Source organism: Anomaloglossus baeobatrachus, chromosome 5 (genome assembly GCF_048569485.1).
Source record: "Anomaloglossus baeobatrachus isolate aAnoBae1 chromosome 5, aAnoBae1.hap1, whole genome shotgun sequence".
Classification (NCBI taxonomy): Eukaryota; Metazoa; Chordata; class Amphibia; order Anura; family Aromobatidae; genus Anomaloglossus; species Anomaloglossus baeobatrachus.
In genome coordinates this window covers 495,817,473-495,842,978 of record NC_134357.1, presented here as the reverse complement: position 1 = coordinate 495,842,978, position 25,506 = coordinate 495,817,473, and the positions used below count along the sequence as shown (strand labels likewise).

Genomic DNA, 25,506 nt, shown 5'->3' with positions numbered 1-25,506 from the left:
TTATAAACAAGATATCATCATGTCTGGCTGAATTTTAAGAAAATTAACCCATGCTAGGCACTGCCAGAGTCCATGTCATCACATAGTGGATGGGCTATAAGGTGGTAGTCTACCTCAAAATAATACTGCCTTGACAAAGGCTCATTATGGAGTCGAAACTTTGGCAAATAGTTTTGAGTTTTTGCAGAGAAAAATATCCCAAAAAAATTAAAAATTGTCTCTAAACTCATATGTGTGCCAGAAATATTTTTGACACCCCGCGATATTGTCTCACATTGGGACAGGAACCATCGACACCCCTCGATTGTGTCTCACATTGGGACATTGGGACAGGAACCATCGACAACCCACAGTTGTGTCCCACATTGTGACAGAAACACTCAACATCCCACAATTATGTTTCACAGTGTGACACGAACCATAGACATTCCGCAAACATGTCTCACATTGGCACAGAAACCATCAGTACCCTGCTATCGTTGTCTACCTTTGTAACAAGGAACCATCGACACTATGTCATTGTGTTTCATTGTGTTTCACAATTTGACAGGAACCATCAACACCCCACGATCCTGTCTCACATTGGGACTGGAACCAGCGGCACCCCGCGATCATGTCTCACATTAGGAACCATTGGTACCCCCACGATGTGACAAAGCCATCAGTTATAACACAATGCATCCTCCTATATATTTACCATTTTTCCATAGACATGATAATGACTGAATGAATACTGCAAAATTATATTTAAGGAGATGACATGAACTTTCGTTTATTTTTTACATTTTTAACTGCATTTAATATTATTTATTTGTTTCCATAAGAGACTTCATCCTGTGATCACTTTGAACAATACACTACAATGCTGTGATATTGCAGTGTATTGTAAAACTATGGATCTCCTTTGAAGCCTGTAGGCCATTCTCAATGGGTCTACAAATATGGCAGGCTCGGTGCTTCTCATTAGGTCCCTGGCTTTCATGGCAGCCCATCCCATTGACACCCTGGAAACGGAGAGAAGGTGGGGTGATATGTTCAGAAGCGACACACGTCCGATTTCCAACCCTCTTAAACTGTCACAAAGAATAGCAGCATCTGAAGGAGTTAATCTTCAGAAATCAAATCTACCTTTGTTGGATTACACAGCCATCACCCGTGCATTATGAAGCGGGATCAGCTCCTGAGCCCGCTCCATATATGCAGTGTGGATGTCGCCAATGGCCATCTGGGACAAGTCGTTCCCCTTGGTGCCTGTCCAGGTTCACCGGGTGCTGACGTTGAACCTGGGTATACTTACTCTTGTGTCCCTCAATGTTATCGATCCTCCATTCTTGTATGTGAGCCAGGGGGGCCTCTACACATAGCACAAGGGTACGCAATGGAAGCAATCATGATTTCATATGTTGATATAAAGGAATTTAGGGTTTATTGCTGTTTTCTTAGAAAGTAGCCATCATTTTTACTTTGACTAAATGGTACATTGGTTGCAAAGAGCCTCTCTCAGTCTGGAGAACCTGCCCTATCCTGCATTATGCAGATGACCCTATGATATGAATGGTACATGTGTAATACTTCATTTCTCCTGTGGGGGCACTGCAGGAATTTTAAACACTACCAAGTTCCCCAAATTAGAGTTGATCACTGGAGCTCTCTGCAGGAGGACAATTTGAGACCTACCCAATGTAAAGTGACCCTAATACCATGCCGGGATGGTCCAATATCCTAACTTGAAATGACACATATACACTATCGCCATCTAATGTCCAAAGGAATAAAATAATCATTTAGTCTTTTGCCACCTAGTGGAAATCAGTGCACCTTCTTTTCTATTTTCCTCTTTGCTATAAAGGGAGCACTTTTCTGCCCCAAGCAGTCTTCTGAAAAGGTGCTACAAGTATTTAAAGGACACCAGTTTGTCTTTGTTGGAGAGTTAATAATAATATTTTTTGCAAGTTTAGGAGCTTTGGCATCCCCAGACTTCCAGATGCTGAATATGAAAGTTTTCTTCGCACAGCGGCGGGTTGTCGAAGGTCTCACAGTGCTCCGTTCTCCCGTTATTCAGGTCAGAGTCGACACACAAGGCCTGTCCGCCACCGCCCCCTGAAATGAAATATAACATTAAGCTACATTTTTATTTTTCAAGAAATGGAATTAAAATATTTGCAAGAAATGTGAATTTAGGAATCCTTATATTCTCGCATGGAACAAAAACTGACCCCTTGGTAAATTATGGGCATATTCACATGGTGGAAATCCAACATTGAATTATATAGTGATTGATGTTCATTTATTTAAAAATGGAGAATCCCTTTAAGAAATAAAAAGAACTCTCAGCAATGAGAGCACCATAGCGGTCTATCAGATTTATGACACGTCCGGTCTTACCTATTATAAAGCCTTGGCTGTTTCCCGACATAAACATGGAGGCGGTTTTAGATGGCAGCTGGAAATGTCGGACAGAAAGGAACGGAGATAAGTGGCTTGGGTTTCCTTCCCCTGGGACAGTCAGGAAGTTTGCGGATTGGGAGGGACTGCTGGGAGCTGAAGTCATCGTAAGGGACCGACGCTTGGGGGTTGGGGAGAGTCGGGCTCCATGAGAGTAAGAGCGGGGTCTAGAGCGTGGCGAAGGTGGGGGAGTCTTCACCATTTCTGGTTTCTTCACTACGACCCACTCATACCTCTCCATATCTGGGCGAATCTGCAAAGGAAATAGACATATGTCACGTTCGTGTCCCTACATGTAAAGACCAGTGACAGTCTTTGGACTGGAGCCTCTCATTTGGCTCTCTATATTTAAATAGGTTTTGTTTTTCTTGGCACTGAAATGGTTAAGTATCAGTTTTTCCTCTTTCCAAGCAGTTCCTTGCTGAGTGATCAGCTGCACTTACTAAGTAGTCACGCCTTTCGGCTTTAAATAGTGATATATCTCAGCAATCCCTGCTGAAGATACAAACTAATTTTGTCTCTAGCTGCCTTGGCGGAAGATTCTGCAGTAGAAGTTTTCCTGTGCTCAGGCTATATCCCTTTAGTTGGTTTTCCTCCCCATTTGTCTTTACTTCCCTGGTGTGTTGTTAGTGCAGCAGTGAGGTCTAGCGAACCATGTCGAGACACGGGGGTCAGTGGGTGCTCTCATCCACTGACCCGGCTGCCTTTAGAAAGACAGCATGGCCCAGAGCTCATCCCAACTGAATGCCCGACCTCCTTAACCGTGGGCGGACACTACTCAGACAACACAGGGTGAGGGAATCACAATATTAAGACTTTATTGGATCCCCAAACCGTTAACGGCATATGGCACATAACCAGCAAAACCACAGAATGTTACCGGGAACAGTTTCTCACTCTTCCGCTGGCTCACCAGGGATTAGAATGTCAGTGCCTCAGAGCTTCCAGGGCTGCTTACTCTAAACCAGCAGCACCCCGCTTTCAGCGGGTACCCACCAGGAATGGAATAACGCCAGATTTAGGAAGCGGTCTGAGGACCACAAAGCCTGTAGTCGGGTGACTGGATTGTCCCAAGCTGGATTCCTTCCTTATGTAGTCATCATGTCTGGCTGAATGTTAAGAAATTTAACCCATGCTAGGCACTGACAGAGTCCATGTCGTCACAAACCCCACCTGCCCCTCACTAGTCAGGCCTACTATAAGGTCTTCCGAGGGTCTCAGGTTCCTGTTTAGCGACAGTTGCGGAGACTGTATAAGGACTGATGAGGAGAGGAGGGAGAGCTTCAGGTGAGATTATTAGGTGCCCATCTACCCCTCTCATTCGTTCCAGGGCCTCCTGTTGTTCTTGTGTTCCTGGTGCCCCCCTTTTCTTGTGTTTTTTTGTTGTGCATCAGACGCACGTAGGTCTGAACGCACCTCACCACACTTGCTACACCCAGCAAGCGTGACAACACAGCAGCGAATTTCTTTAAGAGGAGATGCTAATGTTAATTTTAAAGGCTTTTCCCCAACATAATACCTTTAGCCCTATCCATACGATGAGGGGTAACTTACTGATTACTGAGTATCTGACCCCTAGGACCTACACAGATCCTGAGATTAGGAACCCTAAAAACGATGCTCTACAGCCATGTCTTCAATCGAGCTCCATTTCTTTTTATAGCTATGTTTTTTTGGAGTGGCGGGGAGGGGGGGAGAGTAGGTCTTTTTTAATTCTGAAGGACTCACAGTAAAGACAAAACATTCTCCGGTTCCAAAAAATGAGGACACCTGTCCGGAGCTTTTTCTTCTTTCATTCCAGTCGGTGGAGAGGTAGGCTCCACATACCTGAGGAGGAGGAGGCAGGAGAGAGATTGCCGATTATTAGGTATAAAGTCATCATTGTATAAGGAGCTTCTGCAATCACTGGCATTTAAAAGGAGGGTCCTGTATAGGTTTTTCCCTGTTCCCTGCAGGGGCCCCGCTATCACAAAAGGTAGGGGGTAAAAGTCTTGTCTGGGCAGTGGTAAAAGATTTTGAGTTTCTGGTCAACCCTATACACATAAAAATTATCAAAAAATCTCATAAAAGGAAACAGGATTTCTACCTCGTTTGCCGTCGTCTTGATGAGCAGGACCGTCGGCTCCATCCCTTCACAATGTGAATAAAATCTGCAATAAGAAGCAGTGACATGAAATCTGGATTCTGTGTATTCAAGTAAAGAATCCAAAATAGAAGAAGCAGTGGTTTTCTACCAGTTTGGTAATTTACATAATGATCCTCTTAAAGAGACCCTTCATAGGCACTGTTTAAGAGTTTAACATTAATGCACCTGTCGGTCCCAAATTCCAGTCTTTCCCTATTTCACCCATGTACCCGTGTCACTAGGGGAATTTTATTTGGCATGTAAATATGATTATACTGAATATGTTTTTTTGTCAACTATTTTATTGGTAATAAAGTTTAAAACAAAAAAACTTAAAGGGTTTTTCCAATTTTTACAAATGGATATTGTCAGATAGTGCTTGTAAGTACAAACAATTTTGCAATTTATTGCTTATTAAACATTTCTGTCGTTCTTGAGATATTAACAATTTTGTTTCTTCTGTTTATAACTCGTTGCCTTGGAGACTGACCACAGCTGCTAGGTAGGAGAACATGTGCAGTGCTTACATGTTCTTTTCATTTAAGCTTGTAAGCACTGTTTTTCTACTGCGGGGAGCGCTGGTGCACGCTATCATCTCCTAAACCTCAGTCAGCTTCAGCACATTGCTTATAAGATAGACAGCAGTGGTGGTCGGTCTCCAAGGCAACAAGCTATAAAGAAACGAAAAGTGTTAAGAACGACTGCAAGTGTTATCAAAAGCAGTAAACTGCAAAACTGCTCGGTTTTACAAGCATTGTCCTACAATATCCATCTGTGAAGATGGGAGATTAACCCTTTAAAGTTAAAATATAAAGAGGATCCAACCTTGTCTAACCATCTACATGCCGCAGCCACTATTAAATGCAGCATCTAAGGGTTAAGCTGTTGCAATCAGAGCTAGCTTTGACCATTGCAGTTATAGACTGGTGCCAGCTGTATAACACAGCTCAGCTCCTGCATCATATATCAGGAAAGAGTTATGATCAGTGATATTCCTACCAAGAAGCAGGAGAGGAGGGAATGCCAACACTGACCTGTTCTCCTGCCTGCCCTGACCATCTTATAGTGACTACTTACAGCCACCACTAGGGGAGCACCCAGATTTATGCAGCTCTTATCAAGTTCAATATAAGTGAGCTCCATCTAGTGGTGACTATCAGAACTATATAATGTATGCAATTAGAAAATCAGAGCTCCCCTTTATAGAGAAAATACCTCATCATGCCCTGGACGATGTATACAACTGTACCTAGAGTGCTTATTTAATGCAGTGGCCTTGAAGCTATAGCTCTCCAGCCGTTGAAAACTACAACTCCCAGCATGCAGTGACAGCTGCTAACCGCTAATTTTTGTGCAGCAAGGAATTCTAAGTAGATCTGAAAACTTTAAAGGAACAAACTTTTTAAAGAAAACCTTTAGGAGCTCAAGTCCCCAATTTTCTGCCACAAAGCAAGTCTTTCGGATAGATACAAGCAATTTTGGGATTTATTCGGCTATTTTATTTGGGGATTGACCTTTGTAGCTTTGTATAAATTGTAAGAAAAATAGAAGATGCCTTAGGAATCCAGAAAGAAAACGAGTCCAGTGATATCAGTGCATTTAGTGCCACCTGGTGGATACATTCAAAATTGCAGATCATGCCTGATAACTTGTATCAAGCGGTGTCCGGCATCAGTGAATGTAAAAATTCTTCTATAAATCTAGAGGGCAATAACTCATAGCCAACAAATACTTCTCATAGCTGAGAGTTTGCCATATTTATAACCATTTTAGACAATCCTTTTGTTCTCCTGCCAGCCCTGACCTAGTTACACCCTTCTCCTTTGTTGATAATTAAAAACTATCAATCCCTAATTTACAGAACACTGTCTACAGAAACCCTGAGCTGAAGGCTCCTGTTATGGCCGTGGCATTGACAAGACCAACAAGATCTCACTAGTTATCACTGCTGTGAATAAAGGAGGGCTATTAAGACTGAATTGGTTAAATTGATTGATTGAATATGCCCCCGAGGAGGAATTAAAGGAATGCAACATGAGTGATGATGGATCTACAACGAGGATGCACATTCTGACTTCCGAAGTGAGTTAAGTATGTAAAATAGGTCATTTTTCATCTTTATTTTTATATTAGTTATTAGTTGTTGGGTGTTTTTGCTTTTTTGCAGGTTGAGTTGTAGTTTTGAATGACACAAATCTTTTTTCCATATAAAGCATTAAAAATTTAGAGAAAAAAAATCGAAATAAGGTGAAATAGTAAAAAACAAATTCAATTCTGACAATATTTTTTTTAATGTGTGTTTATTTTATTTTTATGCTTATCATCATGCCATAAAAATTTCCCAAAAACATGATTCTTCAGGTCAGTGCTATTACAGCCATACCAAACTAGTATATTATTATTATTATTATTATTATTATTATTATTATTATTTTAGTCTTAAAAAAAACCTGTAGGTTTTGTAAAGAAAATGTGGTTTGTGTCACCCATGATATTTTTTGTTTTTCCGTCGATTGAACTATATGAGGGCTTGCTTTTTTGTGTGGCAAGATTGTAGATGTTGTTAAAGGGAACTAACCAGCAGGATTTTCATATAGAGTAAAGACAGTGCTTTACTGGCACGAAGATGCTGAATCTAATGATACCTTTTGTTTTGAGATTGGATGTTTTAGTTCAGAAATACTGTATGTGCAAGTAATGCACTGCTATTTGATTGACAGGTGCAACAGGAAGGGAATATGTGGGTTGGGTCTGCCTCTCTAGTCCCGCCCCTGTCTGTCAGCCTGTGCCGGTATTAATGTCTATGACGGCTACAAGGGGAGGAAGGTCAGGCAGGCAGACAGGGGCGTGAATAGATAGCCATATCTGACCCACATATTCCTTTACTTTTTCACCTGTCAATCAAATAACAGTGCATTGCTGGATCTTTACTTGTACATATTTCTGAAATAAAACATCCAATCTCAGAACAAAAGGTATGCTTACATTCAGAATCCTAGGGCCAGTATGGCACTGGCTTTACTTTATATATGAAAATCCTGCTGGTTGGTTCCCTTTAAAGGGGTTGTCCAGTACTTTAATATTGATGGACTATCCTTTGACTAGGTCATCAATATCTGATGACCCCTGCCGATCAGCTGTTCCCAGTGCCAACAGTGGCTAGATATGATTAGTTGCAGAGCTGCACAGTACAACTCAGTTACTTGTATAATGGCCGTGGCTGCGTACCAAATATTTCCCTGCACCTTGTATACTGCAGATTGAGTTTACAGTCCTTCTTCATCACGCTCCTGATGAAGAGTTTGTAACTTTTTTTTCCAATTGTCATTTTCTCAACATCTCTGTGCTGATTTATGACCACACACCACAACAAAGTTCACCTGAACTTCTATGTGGTCATAAATCAGCCCAGAGATAAAATAATTATAAACTCCACATCACAAGCTCACTGATGGATTATCATCTTAGGCTAGCATCACACTGGCATATGACTTGCACGAGTGCAATGTGAGAATATATGGCACTGCATTCAGCCCCATGTAGGACAATGCTGCAGCTCAGATCTGTGAGTTTTTCCTCAGCCCTAATTGGACTGAGGAAACAAAATCACAGCATGCTGTGATTGTCTGCAAGTCTCAGATCACTTTCACCCATACAAGTCTATGGGTGTGAGTGAAATATTGGACTGCACTCGGATGACATCCAAGTGCAGTGCGATATATGCACAGACTGACAATGGAGGAGATTGGGAGATTAATCCCTCCTTCTACTCCACAGCTATGATCCGATTGCAAGATCTGATCACAGTATAATGACACTCGGCTCACGTTCGCAACAGAGCAGGAGCCGAGGGTCATTAGCATCTCGCACCCAATGCTCTCGCATCAGATGCCATACACTAGTGAGTCCAGCCTTACTCCCCTACAGCCAGCAATACACAGTGCACAAGAGGCTCTAAAAGGCAAAAGGTGCAAAATATTGAATTAAATCCAAATGCCTAAATTATTCTTAGCCCAAAATACATGCATTATGTAACACCCACGGGGCAGGAGTTAAATATACTCATCGCTGGGCCAGTGATGTCTGACCTGGGATATCACGGGTGGCCCTACCCGGCTTCGTGGCCCCGAGGTGTACAATAAAAGGGAAGGATGGAAGATGGAGGATGGGATGATGATGGGATGATGGAGGTTAACCAGGATGAGTACCGCACCTTAAGTGAGCTGCAGTACCCTGTGGTGACTGAAGACTCAGAGGCGCCACAATTACAGTAAAAAAAATGCCATATGCACACTCTATAGGTCTATGGGGCTAAGTAAAACAACATCAGCACTCTATGAAGGTGATAGGAGAGCTTATTCTGCATGGTGATGTATACCGGGAGTACAGAGCTGGCGGACCTTTATGGATAAAGCACCTGGGGACACACTCTTCAATCTATGCCACTGTCTACTAGCATAATTTCTGATAGTGAGAGTCCTTCCTGACTCTATATAGTAATTTCCCACTGTGATCTGAGGACAGAAGCGAGGACAATGCTAGCCAACATGGCCGCACTTCAGTGTTCATAGTCTTCGGCTATGTACAATGCACAGTGGTGACATCCCGTCACAGGTAGCAGTTTTAGGTTATCTCGGCACTCGGTGCTTACCACCGATAAGATACATAAAGCAGAATAGCTGAACAAGACGTCACTTTCCATTGCACAATTACAGCCGCGCATGCAAAAATCTATTCAGGGCTCAGTATTTATTGCAATGTTCTGTCCTAATCCCTATCTCCTGGTCTTGATAAAATGTATTTTCTTGACTCATGGCTGTGGAGTGGCAATAGATTAACTGCATTTTAGACAAACGGCTCAGCGAGAGGAACTCGGGCATTAAATTGCTTTTTTCTCCTGGAGGACTATCTCTAGAAGCAATGCTAAATACGAATCCTGGGGATAAATGGCTGGGTACAAACTGTACTATTTTTTGGAAACTTTGAGCAGTCAGACCTACGGCACATTATTATGAAAACTTCCCTACACCCTCAGGGTCAGTCGGAGAGGGAGGTGATATGTGAAACATATGATGGTTAATATCCTACATCAGCATTACCTAGAATGGTAGAGTTCTAAGAAAGTGACCATACATGCAATAGGTGGGCAGTTCAATTTGCACTCTCCAGATTTGTTGTCCAATCTAGTCCTACATGGCAGCCAGCCTTTATTTCTGCATGGCATCCTCGGCTTGGGTACCTATTGCACTTCCAAGGCCCCACAACCACATCAGAAGTGTCATGCCATGAAATCATGATGTTGTGGGGGCTTGTAAACACCAGAGGAGCTCAAGATGCAGGGGATAGAAATGAAGACTAGCTGTCATGAAGGACTGGGCTGGACCCCTGACTAGGGCAGAGCAAATTGAATTGCTGTTCTTTAACCCAATGCCATCCAATTAAAGCAGGGTATATAAAGAAATAAGCTCATGCCTGGTTAGCAGATATTACAGTCCTTGTGACCAGGGAAAACCATAAGGTAGGACCATCATACATCATAGGAGCTTAGTGACTGTCTCTATGATATGTTTGTCCATGGCTCCTTCTACAGTCATGGTGATCGTTAACCCCCGTAGACATTAGTTTAGTGACATTACCTCTGCAGACTATAGCCGTGCTCCAAGGTAGAAAACAACAGAACAGGGGGGTACAAGGAGTAGCGTTCTGGAATCCACGACCACACAACCCTCATATCATGTGCTGTTACGATTTCTGAGGTGAAGTTTGTGATGTTTACGGACATGTGAACCGGTTGCCTGGAAGAAAACAGGAGACAGTGATTGCCAAGTCAACTCTACATAAATCTACAAGATGAGTTATTGTACATCTCTATCTAACTATACAATCCGCCACATCCAATGGTCCAATGTCATGACCTATGGCCAAAATAGTAATTAAACTAATGAATGGGCTAACACCTGTGCCATACACTAACTGTGCTACCTAGATAACATTGGTAGAGATCCTTAAGCCGGGATCCCCAAAATGAAAGGGCGGCAGTAAGTTCCCTTCCTTTATCACTGAAGAATGTGCTTCCAAAAGTAGAATCCCCCTTTAACTAGCCATTCACCTTTGTTGTATGACGGTGATCCCATTCTTTGATAAAGCCTTACTGTTGGCCATGTGTAGGAGCCAGATCTCCTTGTGGGAGAAAAGCCGAATGCTAAAGGCTTTTTCCAAGAGCTTTTCCACACAAACGTGGTTGGAGATGTTCTTGATAAATTCCTGGATGTCACATTTAATGTCCTGCCCCTCATACTCAGTGTGGAGTTTGTACTGCTTGAGCAAGGCCAGAGCCACCCGGTACAGCACCTTGCTTCCTTCCAAAAGGAAGACATCAAAGACTCTGATGACATATTCAAAAGGCAAGTCTCCGAAGATCCACATCAGCCAGTCTGAGAAGACCTCCGATGAGTTTTCACAATGGGTAGTGATAAACTTATGGCCAGCCTGGCAATATTTTTTGGCTAGGTCACCAAAAGTCATATTGGAGGCTTCATAGGACAAGAAGCTTTGTTCGATGTAAGTCTTGTGGGGTTCTGTGCATGATATGAGGCGGCAAGTCCTTTCGAAGCACTCTGCTTCATCTTCACTGTAATGCATCAAGAGGGCCACTACAGCGGGCAACGCAGGGCAATATGTGATGTCAGGATACTGATCGCCAATGCATATGAGTATCTTCTTCACAGCGGTTTCACCTCGAACATTGAGGCAGTACATGGGCATAACACAACCATCCAAGAATTCAGGCAAGGGGTGATCATTCAGTCCACACTGTCCAAAAAGGCGTTCAGACACATCATGAAAAACAGTTATGGTAGGTGTAAATATCCGACAATTAATTCTTTTTATAATCTGATTGTAGGCTTGTTCCCGCAAGGCTCGGTTTTCACCCCAAATTCCGTCTCTTGCCATCTTTTTCAGCTCCTTCTGCATTTGAGGAATTTCCACGTGGGAGGTTTTCCGTGGTCCAGCCTTAGTTGGGAATTGGTCCCAGTTCACAAAGTGCCCACAGTCAGCATAAGCATTGGTATCAATTTCCCAGACATCTGCGTCTGGTGTAATGATCACCACTGGTGCACAAGAAACACTCATTTCTGGGAAAGAAGAAGAATATGTTAGACAGGTAGACAATGGTTAATCATTTAATAATTGTTTTTAGTTTTTTTTTTAGATGGTTGCTGCACTTTGCTGCCTGAGCTGATGTAGTAGTACTGTCCAAATAAAAAAGAACTAATTTCCCTATCATGTTACTTAAGGAGTTATCTGGCAATGTCCAGAGCTGTTCACTTCCGCATTGGAGGTGAACGGTACCGATGACGTCGCAACCTACACACCTGCCGAGACACATGTACATGTACTGTGAATTGGGAATAGGACATGTTCACAATACATGACGATTGTGTTGATCAGGCACAAAAAATTCTAAAGGCCTCCAAGCCTCCATACACATTAAAGTAATGTTGGCCAATCTCGCTGATTTCAGTTAGATTGTCCAACTACATTATGTATATCAGGGTCTACTCATACTCCCCTGACATCCGTACAAGTGGTCTACTGATTATCGTGTGATAGATGATGTTGTGGAAAATAATGATTGGGCAAGTTGAATTTCAACCCATTGAGCCATTTGTTCCCTTGGGAGTTAAACTGCTGCCAGTGGCCTACTCCCTTTCCCCATTATTAATCCAAGCATGTTTAGTCAACATGTCTATGGGGGCGTCGGGAAGAATGGCTGCTGGAAGAACAAGCCATTGGTTAAGAGCTATTTAAATCTGTGTATTGATGGTCTACACTCTTTATTGATGGTCTACAATGTCCCCGCATAGGAGCGCAGCTACACGATGAGCGAACCTGAGGTTCAGTTTTCAAACCGAACACCAACTTAAAAACACAGGGCTTGGGTTCGGAATTCGAATGCTTTACATGCGAACTTAACTCACACGAGCAACGTTGTGCTCAGGTACGCTTGTTGCTCAGCCCTGTGCAAGACGCTTGCAGTGTTTGAACAGATCACACTACAGCGTAATCAGATGTAGTGTGCAACCCAAAAAAAATTTGAAAATTCCAGCCCACCCTCCCTCGGAAGTGAGATGCCTATGGCTGGCTGTATGTGGGTGGAGAATCAAACTGCCAATGACTGTTTCTGAACCTCCTCGGGCACGGTTCGGACATGTGGAGGTTTGGTTCGTTTACTGCCGGTGAACTGAACCCCCAAAGGTTCGCTCATCTTTAGTGGGGAACCAGCTGTCCCTTATATTCGGGATCTCCATAGAGAAGGCATAAATGGTTTATTGCCCTCTCTGCCTTCTCCATTGTTGTATACACAACAAGACCCAAATACACAGTAATAGGAAGCGTTTACGGTGCTTCCTCCTCCATACATAGCGGTCATGTGATCGCTGTGTATAGATGGGAGCAGAAGCTGCTGGGTCACAGGAGACACAGTCAAGACTTTACATTACCATTCTGGTTGGGCACCTTAAAGTTGTTTTAATCGGCAAAAGAGCACTCGTAGGATCAGCCAATCAATGAGCATAAGGTTTGTTTGGATTGTTGATGTAGACAATTAAATCATCATTATCGGCAACACATGTGCTGCCGATAGCGCAATGCTGTACAGGGGCAAATGACATGACTCATTTTAATGATAGTGTCCCCATACACTTGCGTACGCCCATGCTAATGGTTCAAAAACAAGTTGACTTTTATACAGTTGACCTGTGCCAGAAATCGTCCTGTGTAGTTGGGGCTTTTCGACATCCCCAAGATGACAGATAACAATGAGGACTGCACAGTTGAACATACTGAAGTTCCTCCCCAACTTGTCACCGTTTATGTTGCTTAAGGACGCAGGGTGTGACCCTCAAAAATAAAACCAGTGACCCAGCAATAACTAACTGAATCACTTATCAGTAAACAAGCCCCGACCAATAAGTAACACACAACAAATGTGCTACTGTTTATAGTGAATGTAAGGTCACATTTTGCCCTTGTTTTTGGAACATTGTAGTGACGGTAAATATGTTCTATCTTTTCTTCTAATTTTTGTTTTATTTTCCAGTGTAGCTAGTTTTGTGTATTTTTTTTTTCACGAGACATAATCCAACATGCTCCAATTTATTTCCATTATTTTGTATCACTTACGCCGTGTTTACACGTTGTGACTTACGTATGTTGTTCGTTTCTAAGTCTTTCCGAATTCACAGCAAAATTGCACTATTTTTTACGTAATTTTACCAAATGGCTATGAAAACATAACCTGCTCAATACGATAAGCGATTGTAGGTCAAGGTAATCGGAACAGCCCATTTTAAATGGCAGCCGAAATTTAGCAAATCCAGAATTAAAGGGTTTTTACCATCTGGGTAAGATATTCCCTGTTGATCCCTGGGAATCTGATCGTAATTGTACAGATCTATCCTGAGAACTGGGCACTGAAATGTCCATCAGTCCGATAGACAATAAACGCAGCACTGATGTACGTGTGTGGCCATCACTCTCATCTAACAGGGTAGTTCATTGCCTAGTTCTCAGTAACGATGAGGGTCCCAGCAGTTGGACGCCCAGCAATAAGCAACTTTAACCTATTCTGTGTAACTCGCCAAGTTGAGGCAACCCCTTTAACTCCAATATCCCACTCACTCTTACAGTGGTCCAGAAAGCCAAGATATGGGAACCTGGATCCTCAAACTAGAGAACTTTTCCTATATCGACGAGGACATGAAGGCAACATGGATGGGATTTTCTTAGGTAAGTACCAAAATCCAAGCTCCGAAATGTGTTTGACCCATTGGGGTTAGTTGGGTTCCAGGATAATTAAAAAATGACTGGTGATGATTATATTCCATCCATGTCACAGTAGGAATACAGACATCGAAAGAAGCTCCTAGGTAGAAACTTTACAACCAGCTGCACTCTCTAGACCGCTTAGTTTGACATAATGTGGTTGGCAAATCATCTAGGGATTGCCTCTGATCAATATAAAGCTGAGTGAGAGCGACTCATTTGAGGCAACATGGAGAAAGCACTGGTACCATCAGAGAATGGAGTCTTCCTGTAGGAAAGTGAAGGACAAGGGCTTCTATGCTGTTCCTTGCTCTAGGAGTCCCTAAGCTATCCCTAACCTCAGGGTTACCCCTAATGGTAGAGATACCTGAGTCACGTGCCTGGCCCTGCTCCTGACCAGAACCAATCTGATTCCACCAGGAAAGAAAGGGGAGGGAGTGAAATGGAAACACAGGTAATGAAAGACAGGGAAAAAACAAAACTCTGACATACTGCAAACACACAGGAACAAACAATGAGAGACTCAGGAGAAAAGCAAGAGCTAGAAGGTAGCAAGAAAAAGACAACAAGGGTTAACTCTACAACTGCACACTGCAACAAGTACTACAACCACCAGTTAGTCTGGATCACAACACCTCACCAGACCACCTTAAATAAACTATAGGTTGGATAGGTGGAAAGATCTAGCCAGCATATATAGGAGAGGAGCAGATGTGATTGGCTCCCCCACAACATGTGTTCAAAGGAGACTCACAAGCAGACTAGCAGAGATTTAAGCCTGCTTTACACCATACGATCCAGCATACGATATCGTATGCGATCGTACCCGCCTCCATCGTATGTGCGGCACGTTCAATTTGTTGAACGTGTCGCACAAACGAATAACCCCCCGTCCCACGTGCTTACCCGTCCATACGACCTCGATGTGGGCGGCAAACATCCACTTCCTGGAGTGGGAGGGACGTTCGGCGTCACATCGATGTCACGCGGCAACCGGCCAATAGAAGCGGAGGGGCGGAGATGAGCGGGACGTAAACATCCCGCCCACCTCCTTCCTTCTGCATAGCCGGCGGGAGCCGCAGGACGTAGGTAAGATCTGTTCATCGTTCCCGGGGTGTCACACACTGCGATGTACGATGAACAACCTGACGTTCAAGTTTTAGGAATTGAACGACGTGCATGCAATGAACGTTTTACCGTTCAATCGCAATCGCACGTACCTGTCACACACTACAATGTACCTTAGATGCCGGATGTGCGTCACTTACGACGTGACCCCGCCGACACATCGTAAGATATATTGTAGCGTGTAAAGCGCCCTTAACTCTTGCTAGCCTGCCTACAAACTATCAACCTGTTGGTTGATGCCCAAGTCTGTGTGCACTGATCACAGACATGAGAGAAGTTATCAGGCGGATTGTCAGAATCAGTAGTCTGAACAGATCTGGACGCCGCCATGACAGTCGGCAATGTTTGAAAAAACCTCAGTATAAATCTTTTGGGGGTTAGTTTGTTGGCGAGAAAGCATGCAAATTTGCTCTTTTGCCCCGAAACAACTGTCTGTAGTTGAGTTTTTTTATCTTTATCCCTGGTCATGTTGCAAGTGTAGACACCTATATCTTCTAGGTGCTTGCGAAATAGTTTTGTTCATTCTGTGAGAGAGCTAATTTGAATATTTTTTTCCGATGGAGTATCATCGGCTGTTAGGGTTTGTGCACACAAACTCTTTTTCAGGTATCTCTGCTCCGCAACCCACCTAAATAGTGCTAAATTAATGCTAAAAAGAATGAACATATGCATTTCTATGTAAAAATGACTTACTGTTCATATGTTTAGATGTTCGAGATTTTTTTTTAACCACTTCATATGTCATGGCTGTCTCTCTGTATTATGAGACTAGTGACAGATTCAGGACTTGAGAGTCATTTCCATTCTTGACTCTCAATATTGAATGTGTTTTCCTTTCCTTTGGCAGTCATAGGGTTAATGTCAGCATTCCTTGCCAGCAAGCAGGCTAATTACCAGCTCAGGTGTCACTCCCAGTCCCAACTGAGGGTGCTGGTTATTCTCTTTGTCATTTGGATGCTGGGCTTGGAGGTGGAAGGAGCTGCTGAAATCCTCTGTTTTAGTTGTTGTGGTGGCTGCAGTCTTGGTGCTGTCTACAGCATAGTGTTTTCCTCCTGTTTGTCTTCCTTCCCTGGTGTGTTGTTCTAGTGCAGCGGTGGGGCTAGCGTCCTCTACCTGCCCACTCCCTAGCCAGGGAGTATTGTAGGGACTCTCAGGGCTTCAGATTCCAGCTCGGTGACAGGTGAGGAACCTGTATAGGAACTGGCTAGGAATGCAGGGTACAGTTGAGGAGGTGTCCAATCCCCTCTCACTAGTCCTAGGGCCCTCTGTTGTTAAAGTGTTCCAGATGTATTCCTTGTTTGTCGTGGTGTAACCTATGTTGCTTTGTGTTTTGGCTTACGCCGGACCCTTCCCAAGTCCGCGACGTGACATCACATTTACAAAGTAGTTGAAAGAAAGAAGTAACTGGCCTGTTCTTCAGGCATCAAGAAGCTGCTCACTAGTTTATACAATTTAAAGTAAGAAAAAAATGACACTGGAGGGCCATGATGTTGTAAAAAGCGTTCAGGAAATGCTGAATAGACGCAAAAAAAAAAAATTCAAGACAAAAGACACCGGTGTGTCCTGAAAAGTCTTCAACCAGAAAAATCTGAAGAGTTTTCATATGTCTAAAAGACGCAACGCGAACATAAACTAAGACTTCATATTCAGCTGTTCTTTTTTGCAAGGATCAGAACTTACCCCAGGTTCTAGGAGTGGGCTTATTGTATATTGGGGCTAAAGGAGTTTATTCAGTGAGCGCTATGGAATGGGTATTTAAAGGAAAGGGTTGTACTCATGATTGATCTCCTGAAGATTTACCGTTTGGATCAGCGCTTGGGTGTGCCATTGTCACGAACTGTGCACTCTTCGATACTGCAAACAGAGGCAGCGTGATCTCTGTAGCATCGGAATACTAAAGCTGGGTGATCCAGCTTTAGTGAAGAGCTTACATGTTCTATACAAAGCACTCCCATCTTTTCCTAGGAGACCGGCCACCGCTGATAGTCTGCAGAGGTGGATGGTAATCTAAGCAACTAGCAGCAAACAATAAACAGAGATTTTCAAGTAGGGGTACTTTTTCTACGAGCTCTTACACTTTTACCCATTTATGATAATGAGAAAAAGCCTTTACCCAATTTCTTGATAAGTCCTAGTACTGAATTGTGCGCTCTTATAGAAATTTTCCATCTTAATAAGGGGCTGAATATCACTAGGATATAACATCAGTTTATGATCAGGAGAGGTCCGACCGATCCTGAGAATGAAGGGATGTAGGGATGGTGTAAGCTCTGGGTCTTCATCACCGATTTTTGACTTCACAATGTCCCCCAGTCATCTGGCTGGAAAGGGAAGTGTAATGGGACTTGAGTCAAATTATTGGGGCCGGATGCAGTTCCCCTGCACAGCTATTTTTGCTTGAGTTATTACACTTTATGATACCCATACACCTTCCAGCTCTGACACCCCTTAGTGACATTTAAGGCATGTGATCCCAAGGGTGCACCTTTTGTTCCCCCATCGCCCTTCTCCCCTACATCATGATAGGTTATAATGGCAGCCCATGATTACTATCTTAGCACTCCTGTGAAGCCCAGCCTGTGGCCTGTGGCTGAACTTCATAGGAGACCATCAGCTTTCCTATATACTGCAAACTTGTATTATTGCAGTATATTGATCAATCAATCAGACAGTGGCCTAAAAAATAAAGTAATAAAAAATGTTTTTAAGAATATAAAAAAATATATAAAAACCTCAAATCACCTCCTTTCTGCGATTAAATATAAAAATAATAAAATCATATTTGGTATCGATCCTATCAAAATAGGAAATTATTTAACCAGTGTGGTAAACAACAAAAGCAGAAAAAAAATGCCAGAATTTTTTTAATAACAAAAAGTACAATAAAAAAGTCATATGTACCCCAGAATGGTACCAATAAAAAAGTAAACTTTCCACTCAAAAACAACTCTGACATTACAGCTGAAATTATGGAAAAACAGGGACACAAAACTATTTTTTTTTCAAAATTTCAATTTTTTTTCACTACTTAAAAGGGGTTGTCGTGTGAAAATAAGTTATCACCGATCTAAAGGATGGGTGATGATTCACAGATCAGTAGGGGTCTAACTGCTGAGAACTGCACAGATCAGCAGTGTGGGGCACTGATTCCCATTAGAATGGCCCTGCATTGAGCACGTGCAACTTCTGCTCCATTCATTCTCTATGGGGCTGGTAGAAAAAGCCGAACTTAGCACTCGGCAGCCTCCTAAGGAATAAAGGGAACGACGGTCAGGTGTTCACACTGAGGCTCCATAAGTCCTCCTCTCTGCAGATCAGTACAGGTCCCAGCGGTTGAACCTCCATCAATCAGTACGTTCTCACCTATCCTTCTTACATGACATGGGCAGTACAGGGACAATTGTACCAAATCTACAGTGCAGAGCCCCCATTGAACCTCTATCTATTAGTGATGAGCGAGCACTACCATGCTCTAGGCACTACCATGCTTGGGGCACTACCATGCTCTTGTGCTGGGTACTCATAATGAGGAATTGGATGTTCGGATGAGCGCGACTTGAATACCTGAGTATAATGGAAGTCAATGGAGAATTTGAGCATTTTTGTGAAAAATGAGTGACTTCCATTATATTTGGTATACGAGTTGAGCCCTTCCAAGCGTCCGACCTGCTTGTTACGGGTACCCAGCATCCAAGCATGGTAGTTCCCTCGAGCATGGTAGTGTCCCGAGTATGGTAGTGCCCCGAGCATGGTAGTGCTCGCTCACACAACTCATTACGAGTACCCAACACCCAAGCACTGCCCAGAGCATAGTAGTGCTCATCACTACTACCTATATATCCGCTTCCACGACCTCTTTGAGTGTGATATAAAAAAAGTGGACTATTGGAATCAATCTCAGTCACTCCTGAAGTTTCCACTTTCAAGTTGATTTACCTTTTAAGCTTATATTAATCCTTCAAGAAAATAAGTAAAATAATAATCCTTACCCAAATGAGGGGAGCACAGAACCCACCTGGGGGCACCAACTGAACCAGTTTCCGGATGAGTCAAAAGCAGCAGATAAAATGTCTAAGGTCCCAGCTCACCTGTACATTATGAAGAGCAGGTGTCTTCTTCCCCACCTCCGCCCGCCCATCCATCCGTCCGCCCACACAGGCCTTGTTTTCTGTTATTACTGTAGATGTGCTGGGAGATAGCATTCATTCCTGCAGAGGAGAGAAGTGATCACTTCTCAAGGACACTTATCAGGAGTAAATTTCCTTCAGTACAAAAAAACATCAACAAACATTAGTCACCTCCATAAAGAGCAAATTTTACTATCCAACAACTCGCTTTTTGCAGCCATTGTTTTCAGATGACCACGTGTCACGACAGGAAGAGCAATAAAGTGATTTAAAGGGCAACTCTACATTCTGCTACAGCATTGGTTATAATTGATTGGGATCTGTCATGGTGTAAAAGTGCGAGAAACGTGAGATCAAACACCAGAAATTCTCAAGATGGTCTGGTGTAATTCAGTAAGGCGCCCGCAATCCCAACGTCTTGTGCCTCTGGCCATTTATGTAAGATAGCTGTCATCCGAGCAATTGTTTGGCTGACAGCAATCACTCCTGCCTCCTTCCCCATACAAGAGAATGCAACATTTTCCAAGCGTGTATGTATTTCGTGTCTGGCGGCAGCTGTAAACAGTGACGCTTCCGTTGAAAAAAAGATTGGACATGTTGAAATAAATGTGCCTCATCCTTGTTTTTTATTTGCTTGAAACCTTATATTGGGGAAAAGTCAGAAGACCATCTATATGATAGTCAACCTTTCCTGCCAAATTTAGCGGGTTCAGTTGACATTAAAGGGCCATTTACACGCTGCAACATCGTTAACGATATATCGTTGGGGGTCACGGTGTTTGTGACGCACATCCGGCGTCGTTAGCGACATCGCAGCGTGTGACACCTAGGAGTGACCTTAAATGATCGCAAAAGAGTTAAAAATCATTGGTCTGTAACACGTCGTTCATTTACCAAAAATCGTTGTCTGGTCAGTAGCGAGATTGTTCATCGTTCCTGCTGCACCGCACATCGCTACGTGTGACACCGCAGGACCGACGAACATCTCCTTACCTGCCGTCCACCGGCAATAAGGAAGGAAGGAGGTGGGCGGCATGTTCCGGCCGCTCATCTCTGCCCCTCCTTTGCTATCGGGCGTCTGCTTAGTCACGCCGCAGTGACGTTGCTATAACGCCGAACGCACCTACCCCTTGAAGGAGGGATTGTTCGGCGGTCACAGCGACGTCGCTGAAAAGGTATGTGCGTGTGACGCTGCCGTAGAGATAATGTTCGCTACGGCAGCGATCACCAAATGTCGCACGAACGACGGGGGCGGGTGCTATCGCTAGCTATCGCTGGCGATGTCGCAGCATGTAAAGCACCCTTAAGGGGGTATTTATATATTCAAAGCATGCACCATAAATGTCTGACATAGGCTCCATCTAGGGGATCACCATCTGTTTCCAAACACCATGGATGGAGACGTGGACAAGCTTACAAAAGTTTCTGCATTCACTTCTGGAAGTTCCCAAGATTGCCCCCAAAAACAAAAAATGTGTTTGATTATTTTTCAAATTCCTATAAAAGAAAATTGAGAAAAATGTGCATGCGCAGCCAACCCCTCATTCTCAAAGGCATGAGACCCTCCGTACATGTGCTAATTGCCATTAAACACCTAAGAACAAAATGATTGAGCATATTGATCTGAAAATACTCAATTTATTTTTCTTCTGACAAATATTCTTGGCTATTTTGAAACTCCCATGGAAGAGAACAGAGAAAGCTGTGAATGTGCAGCCACCCACTCCAAAAAGCATTAGACCCTTCCATACACATATTTATTGTTTTTTCACCCCTAAGGACAGAATGATTGAGCATGTTGAAATCTATCTACTTGATCCTTCCTCCATCAAAAATTCTCTGCTATTTTTGAATCTCCCGTAGAAGAGAACAGAGAAGCTGCGCATGCGCAGCCATCTCTCCACAACCAATTGCACAAAAAAGGGTCTCATTCTAAAAAGACGACCCACATCTATGAGAAAATTGAAATACCCCTTTAAGGTGTGTACAGCCACACCTTAAAGGGGTAGTGATTGAGGCAACTGAATTTAGTAGATCCCTTTCATTACCAGGGGGTGCAGAAGTACCAGACTCACTCGAGCCTTGGTGCATGATTTGTCTCAAAGAACCTTTTGACACATAGAAAGACAGGAATGCACATGGTAGATGGCACCTACAGTTTTGGCATTAGGGTTCAGGGCCACTAGCACTAGCCGTGGATTAAACAATGCCATTTCATTGCTCATTAATACCGTAAGTACACATCACAAGTTTATACTTGGTAACTTGAACCCCATCCAAAGCCGCTTGTAGCCAATAATCGTCTAAAGCGCCATAAATTGTGTCACTTAACAAACAGTTAATTGTCTGTGACCTGCCAGGTCTGGGCATCACACAGGAGCCCGGTATCTGCCATTCACTGATATAATGCTGCCATTGTTACCCAGTGATTCATTGTTGTGATAGGGAACATGATTGCCACACTCGCATGTACCGCACACACATTATGCCTGCGCCACATACAGATAATGTGCCGCTGTCTGCAGTTCTGCTCTTTTGGCTGATAAATGTAGAGAAGAGTATACTGGTTAGTAAGAGTCTATAGGACTGCTTCACACATCACAGGCTTAGATACATGGCTCAGCTGATAGTATTGTTAGGGGTGGGCAGACCCCTTACAATGAAGTACAGTTTCCCCAGAATGTTGATGTTATTTAATAAAAATGTTTTATTGTAATTACACTGTTTTAGGGTTTCCCCAGTGGCCGGGTGGGACGGCTGTCCCATAGGAACCAGTGGTAGGAGGAGCCGGCAGGATAAAGGGGAGGGAAGACAGGGTTGTTAGGAAAAAGTTAGAACCAGGAGGCAGTTGGGTCCGGGACGGGAGAGAAGAAGCAGAAGGGGCAGAGTGTGGGAGCTGGGTGAGCAGGGCAGCAACAGAAAAGAAAGAAGAAGTGTTCTCAAGTGCGAAGCAGGGTGGTGTGGGTCCAGCCTGTGTTAGCGAAGTGGGAGCCTAGGCGAAGTAGAGTAGCCGGGCACATCCCCACTAGAGAAGACATCCGAAAGAAGGTTTATTCCCCAGCAGAAAGTGTGATTTCATCTGTTTTACTGCCGGTTGTTGTGAAGGAGTCTGCAATAAAAATGCCTTCTGGTTTCACCGAGCCACGTTTGAGAAGTGTTTGTACGTCGGACGACGACATCTGCACCACCACACTCTGCCCCGCCAAGACATCTCCTGTCCCAAAAGTGACGGTGGAGCCAGGGGTAAGCCTGATAGAAAAAGGGGCCATGACTACAACCCCCGAGGCACCCCTGGCACCCCGTTACATGTGGCGTAGTCGGCAGGATCCGGATCATATGCAAGGGGTCCCGATCCAAGAAGATGGAGACCAAGTGGTGCCTAGGGCACAGGATCCGGATTATTGGCGAAGGGTCCCGATCCCATGGTGGGAAGAAGAAGTAGTGCCTAAGGCGTTGGACCGGGCACAAGATGGCGGCAAGATGGCCGTCGTCTTCAGGGACACAGTAAGCGCGCGAAGAATTGGCGCCAAAAGAAGAGCCTGGGGCTGGCCGGTGAAGAAAAAGAAGTACGGAGTACTCCGCCCAAAGAGGGGAGGTGCTGGCCCCAGGATGCCGAGGAAGATATGTGAAGTGGGCGGTGTTTCAGAAAAAAAGAGGAACCGCCGCGGAGGGGTCGATCTGATGTGTGAGACTGGGGGTGGAGTATACCCAAGAGCGGGAAAAGAAGGCCCACCTCCACTTCCTCCAGCATCTCCACTGACCCCGACGCCATTACCAAGAACGCTGATCCCAAGCAAGATGGAGACCTCAGCAGAACAGCCGACTGCGGTGGCCGCGACAGTGACGACTAACCTGGGCAGAGGACGCCCGAAGCAGACTGCGGCTGCGGAAGGATTTCCCCTGAACTTACCGGCTGTGCCCGGAGGACCGGAGCGGCCCACGAAAGTTACCTGGGTCACTACCTGGGACGCCGCGACCGGAGAGACTTCGACCGAGGTCCAAGCGACTTACACAACACTGCTGCCGTCGGGAAACAGACTCTTGGGAATCCCCTACCGGTGCCCGGAGGTACCCCCGCCGGTCGCGGTGGGATCTTCAACCCACGTAACAGTTCCGGCCCCGGAAGAACCACACGCCCGGGAGCTAGAAAAGGACGAGTGGGGTTTCTTCTGGGATCCAGTGCAGCCGTCGTCCCAGATTCGGCGGAAGTCCCCATCACCAGAACCCGACCCGATACAGGAGAGGTTGCTGGCCGAGACCGTGGCCCGTGAAATGATGGCTGGTCCCCGGAGTGAGGAATTCGAACGACAGTGTACCGTCGGAACTGTGGTAAAGTTCAACCAGAAAGAGGGTTATGGTTTCATCGAGGATGAAGAGACCGGTGATCATTACTTTTACAACCGGGTGAACCTGAACACTGAGGGCCTACCACAACGCCTTCATACTTTATACCCGGGAGAGAAGGTGCGGTTCATGAGAGAGGTGGGATGCCGGGGCCTATTTGCGGTAGGAGTGACCCGGATGCCCACTACCCAAGAGGCTGCCCAATGGCAGCAAGAAATCGAGTGGGAAGAATGCCAATACCGGCGGCGTGCACAGCAAAGACCGGTACTGGCTGAGATTTCCCACCCGAGAAGCACACTGGCCGTAGCCCCGGAAGTCATGACCGGACCGAGCGCTGACCCAGAGAAGGGGACCCCGGCGGTGCTGGCTATTCAACAGAGCCTGGTTACTCACCCGGTGATCGTCATGGGCAGCCCCCAGCCGTCCCATGCAGCGACCCCATCACCCCCGTCGGGGGTTGAGGAGACAAGACCGGAGACCGAGATACCAGAGCCAACCGTCAATTACGAACCCTTCCGGAGGCTGCGCCGGTTGCCTGGTCAGTCCTTGTCTGACTACGTGAAGGCTCAACGGGCTGAATGTCAACGCGCTTATCACCCTGAGTGAACTGTCATGACCGGGAGATAATGGACCTGTTTGTTTGGAGACCGGCATTCTTCAAGAGCCGGAAATGTTTTACCGTTTACAATCTGTTCAAGCTGCTGCGCCCGGAAGGAGCCTGATGCTGGACTGAGCCAGGGGCTTCCTCCGCGTTGTTAAAGAAAACTTTGCTATTTTGTGTACCTGCCGTCTAAGACCGGGAGTGCTGCAAAAGCCTCCGGGCAGAAGACCTGCAAAGACCGGAAGTGCTTACTGAAGGCCTCCGGGCACGTACCCTACTAAGACCGGGAGCTCCCAGGAGGGACTCCGGGCGCCGAACTGGTGCACCCCTTGCGTGTGCCCTAAGGTGAACATGTTTGTAGTTTTATTATAATGACTTTATGACATAAATGTGTTTTTTAGGTTTGTGCCTTGCCGGGAGGCTTAGGCTTAAAGAGGGGAGGTATGTAAGGGGTGGGCAGACCCCTTACAATGAAGTACAGTTTCCCCAGAATGTTGATGTTATTTAATAAAAATGTTTTATTGTAATTACACTGTTTTAGGGTTTCCCCAGTGGCCGGGTGGGACGGCTGTCCCATAGGAACCAGTGGTAGGAGGAGCCAGCAGGATAAAGGGGAGGGAAGACAGGGTTGTTAGGAAAAAGTTAGAACCAGGAGGCAGTTGGGTCCGGGACGGGAGAGAAGAAGCAGAAGGGGCAGAGTGTGGGAGCTGGGTGAGCAGGGCAGCAACAGAAAAGAAAGAAGAAGTGTTCTCAAGTGCGAAGCAGGGTGGTGTGGGTCCAGCCTGTGTTAGCCGAAGTGGGAGCCTAGGCGAAGTAGAGTAGCCGTGCACATCCCCACTAGAGAAGACATCCGAAAGAAGGTTTATTCCCCAGCAGAAAGTGTGATTTCATCTGTTTTACTGCCGGTT

The 25,506-nt window shown here is 44.8% G+C and overlaps 1 protein-coding gene and 1 long non-coding RNA gene across 2 annotated transcripts in view; one reads left to right on the top strand and one right to left on the bottom strand.

Moving 5' to 3' along the window:
• Positions 1-502: 502 nt before the first annotated feature.
• LOC142310422 (TBC1 domain family member 24-like) lies at positions 503-19,581 on the bottom strand. Its single transcript, XM_075347947.1, has 7 exons — positions 19,516-19,581; positions 10,680-11,706; positions 10,207-10,365; positions 4,532-4,595; positions 4,174-4,272; positions 2,386-2,698; positions 503-2,100 (listed from the first exon to the last, which is right to left on the bottom strand). Exons 2-7 carry the CDS (start codon positions 11,702-11,704, stop codon positions 1,955-1,957), a joined length of 1,806 nt encoding a protein of 601 aa, XP_075204062.1. The 5' UTR covers positions 11,705-11,706; positions 19,516-19,581; the 3' UTR covers positions 503-1,954.
• The window catches only part of LOC142310423 (uncharacterized), a 27,001-nt gene continuing 13,035 nt past the window's right edge, over positions 11,541-25,506 (top strand). Inside the window, exons 1-2 of the long non-coding RNA XR_012754151.1 lie at positions 11,541-11,735; positions 14,263-14,362. This is a non-coding gene — a long non-coding RNA (uncharacterized LOC142310423). The remainder of the gene's footprint in view (positions 11,736-14,262; positions 14,363-25,506) is intronic.